Here is a 10,783-nt window from a genome sequence, read left to right on the forward strand (position 1 = left end):
AGAAACAAAGTGTTTCCAGTGCTGCTTAAAGAGGCTAGTAAGAAACGTGCATATGAAACCAGAGCATCTCCACTATGGCATGGTAACCAGAAAACAAGGATCCAGACTTTGTCTGTCTGCCTTTCCCTTTTATTCATTTAGCAATACTATTGTTTTAGTTTTTAGGGTTTCTAGCTGAAAACAGAGCAGAAAGTCTTCCTTGTAAAAACAAAAACCATAAAACCAGACTGATTCTGATTTTCATATCCTACTTTTCTAGATTGTTCAAAAATCCCCTTTGATCACAAAAATTCTTCTGCAAACAGTAAAGACCTTTGAAACATTCATTCCTCTCGCTTTCCTCTTTAGAAGCATTATATTTTTAATCACATTTTGAAAAACTGCTCACATCCTAACCACCAAATGAAATAAAACATATTGTAAACAAAAAAAATTGGATGTTTTGTTTGTAATATGGCATTTATTTTTCAATGCACATATCAGGTCAAATTGTAAGAACAAAAGCATCTTTGCCCTAGTGGAGCTCTCACAGAGTCTGCACACAGTTTACTCTCAATACAATAAGCCTATTTGACCAGCTTTCTTATACCTTCCATACCAAAGGGCATACCTACCACTATGGTTTGTAGTGACTTAAAAGGAAAAATTGAAGCATATCATTAAGAAAAATGCTGCAAGATGTGTCTATGAAGAGGACTGTGGTTGGTAAGGCGAGGGGTGTGTGGCCTTCTACAGGCTGTCTGGGCGATGCCTGGCCTCACTCTGAGAGGAAGTCCCCATTTCAGAAAGCAGTTAGCTCACGCTCGTTTGGGGTTTGTGCTCTTTGGAGCACTCCTAGCTTTGATGTTCTTCTTGGGGCTGGCTGGTTTGGGAGCAGGTGGCTTCCCCTTGGGCTTCGGGGCGTTACTGCGACTGGTGCGCCCTGCTGTTCGCTTCTTGTCCTGGGTTGTCCTCTGCTGTTCCTGCAGCCTCTCTTCCCACTGCTGGGAGGCAATGTGTACATGTGACCATCAAATATGTCTCACCTCTTCATGCTATTAAACTAATATCCAAAATAATGTGTGTTTTCACTGTAGTATACTCATCATGACATTCATGATTATCATAGCTACTCTACCCTGTGATGTTGAGCACGTATCCTGTAACAGGTGCTTTGGAAAGCACTTGATATATATGGTCATGTCTTGACATGCATTTATTTCATTGAAACAGCCCTTTTAGGTAGACACCATTGTCATGACTGGGAAACAAGCATACTGATGTTATTTGCAGAGCCAACAAAGTCAGAGCTGGGATTGAAATTTACCAGCCTGACTCCACAGCCGAAGGCCCTTTGTTGTTGTTCAGTTGCTCAGTCATGTCCAACTCTGTGACTCCATGGACTACAGCATGCCAGGTTTCTCTGTCCTTCACTGTTTTCTGGAGTTTGCTCAGACTCATGCCCATTGAGTTGGTGTTACCATCCAACCATCTCATCCTCTGTCATCCCCTTCTCCTCCTGCGAAAGCCCTAATGTATGCAATTTTCCCCATAGGCCCTGTAATGCAACTTTCCTATACAGCCAATCATTCTTAAAAGGCTTTGCCAAGGCTAAAAGCAGAAGTGGATCCAGCCTCACTAGGAAGCTGGGATTTCTTACCCCACTTACAGGTTCACCTAACTCTCTTACATCTGAAGGAAGATGGAAGCCCCACCCACATTTAGTAATCCACTCATGTGTTAGCTACCCAGAGCTGGTGAGAAATGCCATTCTAGACAGTCAAGATTCCATGATAGAAGAAGAATTTACTCTTTAAATATGAAAATGTCTAAGAAAAAAAATGAAAAAGAGTCTACTTGAATAGACATTGCTTTTCATTATAACACACATGTCCCTACTTTATGTTAGAGTATAAAAATTAGACCACAACCATAGGTCAGGCAGTAAAAATACAATGAAATGAAAAACACAGTCCCCACCCTCCTAGGGCACAACTCTAGTCCTAAAATAATAAACTTCTTATTGTGTATTGTTATACCATGGTGATATTTTCATATTCTTAATATTGTATTGGAGTATTTGCTGCCAAGGTGAATGACCGAGTTATGATTCTTGAAAGCTTTCTTTCCTCTTAACAATCTCAGTTTTCAAGGTGGACTTACCTTCTAGATTGATTCTTCTAATCTACTGTAGTCTTGGAAACCAGACAACCAACTCTGCTAGAATTTTCTGTTCAGTAAGACAAAGTGTGCTCCTGAGAAGCTCATGAGTGTTTAGCTTAGATGCAGCAGCAGTGTTTGGGCCTGTTATTTAGAAAAGGACTCAGTAGAAGAGGTTGTGTTGAAACTACCTTCTCCACGCATGCAAACATGCTCAGTTGCTCAGTCACGTCCAACTCTTTTGTGACCCCATGGACTGTAGCCCGCCAGGTTCCTCTGTCCACGGGATTCTTCAGACAAGAATACTGGAGTGGGTTGCCATTTACTCTTCCAGGGGATCTTCCCAACCCAGGGATTGATCCCATGTCTCCTGTGGCTCCTGCACTGGTAGGCAGATTCTCTACCACTGAGCTACCTGGAAAGCCCACCTTCTCCATAAATCAGTATTAATATACACTCTCCCCTTGCTCAAGAATTTTCATTCCTGCAAACTAGAGAACATAGGCAGTTGCAGTATCTTTTCTGAACTGGGTAACACAAACTCTCCTGCATACATCTAAACATATTTTAAGCAAAAGGGATGCTTTTAAAATCCAAACCAATAACCTGATTTCTTTAGTTCTGGAATGATTTCACATCTCTGGGCAGAAAATTATTCTAACTCCTCTAACTGAGTGACCAATTTTTCTATGATGTTACCATTAAATTATGGATTTGACCACAAAAGTATTACTTTTTGTATATGATTTATTTTGACAAAAGTCTTGAAATTCTCTTAAATACAGGGAAAGAATCTTCTCTGTACAGTGACAGTGTGAATTTCAAAAGCAGATATTCACACCCATATATGTCTGTATTAATACCACTGGATATTAATTCTGTTGAAGCACCTGACTGTCTGCTAAACAAATTAAATATAATACAATAAAGAAAGCAATAAATAAATTTAATCTGGAAATGATAAAAACCAGTAGATCAGTATTGAATGCAACCAAATCACCTTTGAAATTTAAGAGAAATTTATGATAAAAACTCCAAATGAGAAAAGTTATTCTCTTAATTACCTATTCAAAAGATAAATACCGCTACTGTTGCTGGCTCCTATCATAGCCTAGCTGGAGCTAGGTATGGCAACCCACTCCAGTATTCTTGCCTGGAGAATCCCCACGAACAGAGGAGCCTGGAGGGCTACAGTCCACAGGGTCACGAAGAGTCGGACATGACTGAGCGACTAAGCACAGCACATGATAGCCTAGAGATGAAAGAATGTGAAGAATTCCCAAATACATGCATTTAAATCCATATTTATGAATTCCTAATTATACTTACTACGGATCTTTTACTGAGTTGGTCTCTCCATTTTTCAACTAAACAGTTTTCGAGAAGCATCATCCTGAAAAAAGTAATTTATCTTAATCAGCAATGCTAAGTATGAAAGTAAAAATTTCAAAAATACAGAAGTTCAAAAATATAAAATACAAAAAATTGTAAAAACCAAAATTCTTCAATAACCATTAGCCCCACAAGTCCCCATTTATATTTTACTAATATTTTCTTTCAGTGTATTTATTTTACTAATATTTCATATTTTATTAGATCATACTGTACATTTAGATCATACTGTATATTTCCTTTCAGCATTGTATGCATTTTCTTATATACCTGAAAAATTTAAAAAATATAACTTTCCTAACTATATAAATTATAACTATGGATATCCATAATATATTTAACTATTTCTGTACAGTTGAACCTCCCTTTTGCTTAGCTATTATCATCAGCATTGCACTGAATATCACTAGTGTGCACTGGCTAATTATTTCCTTAAGATAGATTTATGAAAGTGGAAATCTGGGGTTGAAGAATACATATTTTTTTCTTAAGGTTTTCAATGCATAGTGCTAAATTATTTTCAAAATGGTTGAACTGTCATTTAATTCACCAACATTAAGACTAGGTAAGAATGGAATCTTGCTTTTATTTGGGTTGGAAAACTAAGGAGGTAAATATTTTAATGTTTATTTACTATTTGTACTTCTTTCAGAACTTTGTATAGACTTCGTACATGCATTTCTATATTGTAGTCAATGTTTTAAATATTTATTTAGATGTAAATTTATACTTACTTTTTATAGAGTAACATCACTATCTTTTGTTATACCATTGCAGTAATTTTTTTTTTGTCTTTCTCTTTCTAAGAAAATTGCTTTTGGCTGCCTGGCACACAGGATCCTAATTTACAGACCAAGGATTGAACCCATGGCCCCTGCAGTGGAAGTCTGGAGTCTTAACCACTGGACCTCTAGGGAAGTCCATGTCTTTCTCTTTTTATTTTTGATTTTAATATGCACAATATTGTCATCAGATATGTGCACTGACATTTTTCCTCAAAATTTCTTACATTACTTTTATGTTTACAGACTACTTTATTTTTCAGGTAGTACACATTTATTTACTGAACTTTATCTTTTTTGATTAAGATTTTAAAATATTTACTTTTTTACCCCATTTGAAATTTATTGAGTACAAAGTGAAAATACATACTATTTTCCCAAGTAAAGCTATTTGCAACATTTACTAAACAACAGTTTAATTTCTATTGATTTTCCACATCTCTTTCATAACAGTTCTTGCATGCATTATAATCTGTTGCAAGATTTTCTTCTCTGCTTTATTTACCTACATGTCTACTGTTGCACCACATGACTTGAACAAGTGTAGCTTTATACTACTCATGACATAAGGCACATTTTCTCTCATCCTTCGATTTTCAAAATCTCCTTTACATGTCCTTACCACTTTATTCTTCCAGATGATCATTGGCATTATTTGTGAAGACATAAATCTCAATCATCCAAAAGATGTTTACTAGGATTTTGATCAGAATTACACTATCTATAAGCTAACAGGGAAAATGACACAAAGGCTGTTATTTAACTCATGTATTACCTATTCACCTGTTCAGCAATCTGGCACATCCTCAGAGCTGCTTCTAGTACTGGAGCATATATAAGCATCATAGAGGAGATGAGCCCAGAAACAGTCATTCAAAGTTCATTCATTCAATGTCTTTAGAAAGACAAGATATAAGCAGTAAAACAGCTTTAAAGCCAAGAGCACAAAGAAGTGTGAAGATGGTACTAAGTACTGATAGACTGAAGAATAAGAAAGTATTCAAGTGAAGTCAGTATCAAAAAGTGGTTTTATGGAGAAATAGAATTGTGAGCTGTATATCCAGGAGGAATAGGAAGATTATTAATGGCAGAGAATCAAAAGGAAGACTTTTTAAATAAAAATGAGTAGTTTTGCTGGAGAAACGAAGTGAAGCAAGTTATGGGGCTCTTTCTGGAACCTGTGCTGAAGGGTTTGATTTTTATATTTTAAGGACTTCTTATGTTGTAAGGATATATATAAAAAGATGTTATGGAAAGATAAGTGAGGAGACACACTCCCAGCTGGAGAGATGCATACAATACGTGTGTGAGTGTGTATATGTGTTTATATAATACTCTAGTAAACAAATGTAAACTAAGTGTGGAACTGGGTTTCAAAAGGCCATCATTTCTTGATTCATAATTTATTTAAAAGGTCTTAAAAATTCAATATTTGCTACAATAAGATTGATTTGAAAAGAACTGGTTTTACTCAGTTTATTTGCTTATAAGTTTCTGAAATCAGGTAATAAATTCTGAAATTGATTTTTAAAGAGGCACTGAAATACTCATATTTTCATTTTTCCTTAATTCTATGAAGAATTAACTGATGTTTAGGATATATGATATCCCAATCAAACCATCTATTAAAACTGATTTTTTTTTTAAAAAGCTAGTGCTTTAAAAAAAAAAAACAACAAACTAGGACTTCTAAGTGGGATTCATGGTTTTCCTAAGCTGTGTGCAGTTTTTTTCTGCCCCTCTGTGCCTACCGTGAGCGCCACTCGTAACACATGATGAGAACATCTTGATGAGGCAGGATGTGTGGACACTGGCAGGAAGAATTCGTAATAAGAGGGACTTGAGTCCGAGGGATGGGTGATGAGGACTTGAAGATCTCTTTCACATCCACCACTGTCGTTACTTCATTACAGCCACTCCTCTGCACAGCTTTTATTTTTGCATGAATGACTGCAATTGAAAAATCGATTTAAGTGTTGCCGAAGCTTTGGAGAGAAATATGGATGGTGTACTCCTGCCAACTCTGAGCCTCTCTTAAAGAATCACTCCTGTAATTATGGTCATGTCCAAGCTGCCCGAATGCAGGCAAAAAAGCCCACACAATCATATGCTAAATGTAAGGCCTCCCATACTGTCAACAATGTCTTAAAAGTTCTGAATCATGCTGCAAGATAGAAAAGGAAATTCACAAGCAGGCTTACTCTGGGATCTGTCTTTGGATCAGTGACTGCTCCACATGGGGCTACAGGTAGAGTTTCAATACAGAATCCCATGGATCTTTCTCAGCCCTAAAATTCTATAATTCTATGATGAGGGTTTTTTTTTTTGCGGGGGTGGGGGCCAGGAGGGAACATCAGAAAATTTAGTTACATAGAAGTTTGACTAAATTTTGTAGAAATAATACTATTTTGTCTTTCTACTCTGTCTTGTATGATTTGAAGTGAGAATCATATATTCTCAGATTCAGAAGGCACCTGAAAGTTTGTGTGGTTCAATCACCCATCTGCTGCTTGAACTGTTCCAGAGAAAGTTATTACAGTCCTAACATTCTCATGTAGGAAGGAGTCTCTGAAGATGACTGTTCTCAATTCTTTAATTTCCCAAATTGCCAAAGCAGGGTCTGTGGTGCGCAGAGGTGGAACTCTTATTATGGATGACTGGTAATGTCACTACGTCTGATCATGCTTGCAGTGCTTTCCTCTTTGGTCCCTTGCTATTACCACCTGCCATGGTGGTGTAATCAGCCTAGGATGGATCTGTCTTGGTTCCATCCTAGGATGCTGGTTTATGAGGAGTTAAGTAATTTAAATAGAAAATAGTTTCATCATCAATGTGGTTACGAAGCAATGATGCCTCAGAGAACAGTATGACAGTGAAACTCAGACTGGACAACTAAGTAACTAAGGCTGGACGGTGCCAGACAAGGGGCTAAGTGGATCAGATTAAGATGGTATCTACATATAATAGGTTTAAAAAACAGTAACAAGAAGCTACTAGAAAAGACAGTGTTTTGCTTTTTTTTTTGGTTGAATTACCCATTTTGGCTATGTGTGGTTCTCAAATATGACAACCTAAATAAGAGGTTATTTTTTCAGACTTTTATAGTGCCATGATCTTCCTGCTTTTATGTGGGTTGTATAATACAAAGGTTCTTATGATATAAAATTTCAGTTTGAAATATGGAAAACTAAGTTACCATATAAAACAAACATTTTTACCCAAATAGTTTCCACTATTTCAACAGAAATAATTTAAGAAACACACAAAAAACCCATGAAATAGCCCAAAAAGATATTTTAAAGGAACACATTTTTAATTAAATTTACTTTAAAATTATGATAGTAGAATTAAATTCACTGAAAACATTCAAGACAGCGTGATTGACTTATTCTCTGAAGAAAGTGCCGACTGGGTCTTTCAAATAAGAGAGCATTTAAACTGTGCTAATACTTACAGCCATAGGCCTTGTGATTAACATATTCCCACAGTTTTTTAAAAAGTGTTTTTATAAGTAAAAAGATACGTGTGCACATCTTAATTCTTTGGTCTCTGGGCCTCAGGTCAAATCCACAGATCACTTACCCATCCTTTCCACAGCAGTGAAACTTTTTTTTCCGTCCCCTCCCACCGCTGCCCTAAGGCCCTGTGGTGAAACCATGAGAGAAGTGAGGTGATGTCCTGGCTGACAGAACTTCTGGACAAATAGGACAATTAGGATCAGGATGTCACACTTATAATCTGATTCACAGCACTTCCCTCACCCAGGTAATTTACTTAGTTTTTACTTGATTTACCCAGAAAAGCAAGATATATTCACAGTTGTTATTGTGCCATCTAGGACCCACATGACTGAGAGAAATCACCAACCCGTTTTTTCACTTCATGACTAGCAGACTGGGCTGTGTCATGTGCCAAGTCCCCAAGCCAATGGATTCAGCAGATGATTTACCGTAACTGTAGTTTTTGCTTAGATACGTTGCCAGGGTTGGCTTCACCTTTTTGCACTTGCACCGGTCTAAAGAAGACAAAAAACAGAATGTTGAAAAAAGGTTCAGAAGTCACTCTGGAAAGAAGAAAGAGATGGAGCCTTGAGGCTAACGAACTTGCCTGGGCTTAGGCGTTTACAGTCAATGTCAAGAGGCCTTTCCTGTACCATCATGTCTGGAGTGATGTCTATCCACTTAACGTCTGAAAAACACACAGGGACACATGGGTGTGGTCAGTGATTCCAGCTGGAATAAGGAATCATCTGGAGACACTGACTAACATGGCAGCACACACAAACACACACAAATCCTAAACAGCAAAACTTATATGTGATTGTCAGCTACTTCTTCCATATAGACTCTTTGGGCTTAGGAAAGAAGACTTATGGCTGAGACTGCTTATCCAGAACAAACTGAAGTGAAGGCACATCCATTTAAACTGGTTCATACATACAGCCAACCTGGATTTATCCAACATTTATCCAACCTGGATAAATTACATCATTCCTTCTTAAATCTATTTTAAAATGTTGATTTTCCAAGTTGACAGTTTACACTAATCAAAATAACCAAAATAGTCGCCAATTCCCATCTCACATTTTGCAGAAACAGTCCAGAGCTACCCCCAAAGAAGCATAACCCTGTATCATTTCTATAATTAAAGCAATAAATGTTTTTTTTTCTAAAACTGAATTAGAGAGGAGCTTAAATTTCCCCCCTTCACTTCACTTCTCCACCTCCACGTTTTGGGCAAGGCTCTGAGGTATAACTTCAGAAACTACACTAAAGCAACACCATAATTTCTTTAAATGTGTAGCAACTTGAGTCAGGGATAAAAGGAGGCAAAAATATTCTTAGGTTTTATTTCAAGAAGTGGATTTAAACCTGCCTCTTCTTCCTAGAAAAGCAGCAAAAAGACTAAAGAGAAAAGAAGGAAGTGGTGGTTGAGTTCGAGTTAACTAAGATGCCACAGACGCTGGCATTGGGTCAAAGACCATGAAACAGACATCACAGTTTTCCAGGGCAACTAAATTTATAAACTGTACTCCTGGTGGGAAGTGACAACTAGTATTGCTTTTTCAGAAAGAGCTTTCAAGAGCTAAAGTTAAGTGGAGAATCCTGGTAGGAGTGTTTTATTTATTAAATGATATATAAAAAGTGCTGAAAGCTGGTTCAGACCCAACTGTCACTGCTATTACTATTTTATTACTACAAAGAAAAACTTATCTAGTGTCACCCGTCTAAGCAAAATCGCCCATCCCTCTTTATGGGGACATGGTGTTCTTTAGCTCCTGAAATTCCTATGGAGAAGGCAGACTTTTCCAGAAGTCAAGTCACCAGCCCTTCCCACCTCCAATTCGCCTAAGAAGCATGGGGGGCTGCCTGACCACCCACTGGCAGCTGTCGATGTGTCTGTCGGGTTCTCACGTGGCAGTGACAGTCCAGAGTGCCTCCTCAACCCCACCCCCCACCTCGGTCCTTCCCCGTCTCACCGTCAGGGAGGTCAGTGACGATGGCCTCAGGCGAGATGCACACACCCCGGTCGTAGACAGGCAGCTCATCGCAGGCCAGACTCTCAGGCCAGCTGTGGTTGTACATCTTCATGAGGGGCTCGCAGTCGTCACGCGCGCGCTGGCACACCGACTTGCACGGCTTAATGGGGTCGTGCAGGAACTCTAGGGTGCAGATGGGCGCGTACATGGCACAGAGGAAGAAGCGCAGCACCGCGCTGCAGTTCACATCCACCAGCTCCTCGTATTGTTCGATGGCCAGGATGGCGTTCTCCTGCGTGCTGTGGTGCAGGTGATTGGGCATCCGCGTGATGTTCCAGGGCATGTGCCGGCACATCGGGATGCGCACCGCTTCGCAGGGCGCGCCGCGCACGCCCAGCGCCAGGCGCAGCCACAGGCACAGCGCGGTCAGGATGGAGAGGAGCATGGTACTGCCCTCCCGCGCCGCCACCCCAGTAGACAGAATGGGCGCTCCCTAGTCTTTCTCTCTCCCTTCCCGAAGGAAGAGGTCCTTTAGGGCACAGGGGATGTGCTCTCCCCAAACTCCCGTGGGCAGCAGTGCGCGGCCTCTGGGGCCGGCCGGGGGTATCCGCAGTCCGGCGCGCGCGGCACGAGCAGCGCCAGCCCTCAGCCTCCCCGGCGCAAACCCGCCCTGACAATTCCAGTCCCCGGCCCGGCAGCTCCGAGCGCAGCCAACCCCGGCCATTGCCGGACCTATTTATCCCGACACTTCCCCTGACGTGGGCTCGGAACGCTCCCTTGGCAGCTGCAGGCTCGGCGCGGGCTCCCCATCGGCCGCCCCACCCCCAGCCCTCTCTTGCAGAAGCGGTGACATCATCTCCTCCGGGCCGCAACCCAGGGCTTGAATCCTGCATTCCCCCAAAGTCCCTCCTTTTGAGTCTGGCCAGTCCTTTTTCTTCAAACCAAGAGAAAGAGCCTCTGGCAGTAGTTTTGGACACCGGATCCAAGAAGG

General features: G+C 40.1%; 1 protein-coding gene across 1 annotated transcript; it reads right to left on the minus strand.

The window, feature by feature from the left end:
* Window positions 1-454: 454 nt before the first annotated feature.
* Window positions 455-10,503, minus strand: SFRP4 (secreted frizzled related protein 4). Its single transcript, XM_052638784.1, has 6 exons — window positions 9,793-10,503; window positions 8,421-8,501; window positions 8,263-8,328; window positions 6,065-6,263; window positions 3,469-3,532; window positions 455-983 (listed from the first exon to the last, which is right to left on the minus strand). Exons 1-6 carry the CDS (start codon window positions 10,235-10,237, stop codon window positions 798-800), a joined length of 1,041 nt encoding a protein of 346 aa, XP_052494744.1. The 5' UTR covers window positions 10,238-10,503; the 3' UTR covers window positions 455-797.
* Between the last annotated feature and the right edge of the window lie 280 nt (window positions 10,504-10,783).

Source organism: Budorcas taxicolor, chromosome 4, assembly GCF_023091745.1.
Source record: "Budorcas taxicolor isolate Tak-1 chromosome 4, Takin1.1, whole genome shotgun sequence".
NCBI classification, from domain to species: Eukaryota; Metazoa; Chordata; class Mammalia; order Artiodactyla; family Bovidae; genus Budorcas; species Budorcas taxicolor.

What these genes read in the sequence shown, in the direction of transcription:
- SFRP4 (XM_052638784.1), bottom strand. Translation starts at nt 10,237, where the DNA reads ATGCTCCTCTCCATCCTGACCGCGCTGTGCCTGTGGCTGCGCCTGGCG. An exon ending in CGTCACTGACCTCCCTGACG is followed by an intron (nt 8,502 to 9,792) that starts GTGAGACGGGGA and finishes TGTGTTTTTCAG; the next exon opens with ACGTTAAGTGGATAGACATC. An exon ending in AAGCAAAAACTACAGTTACG is followed by an intron (nt 6,264 to 8,262) that starts GTAAATCATCTG and finishes TTTCAATTGCAG; the next exon opens with TCATTCATGCAAAAATAAAA.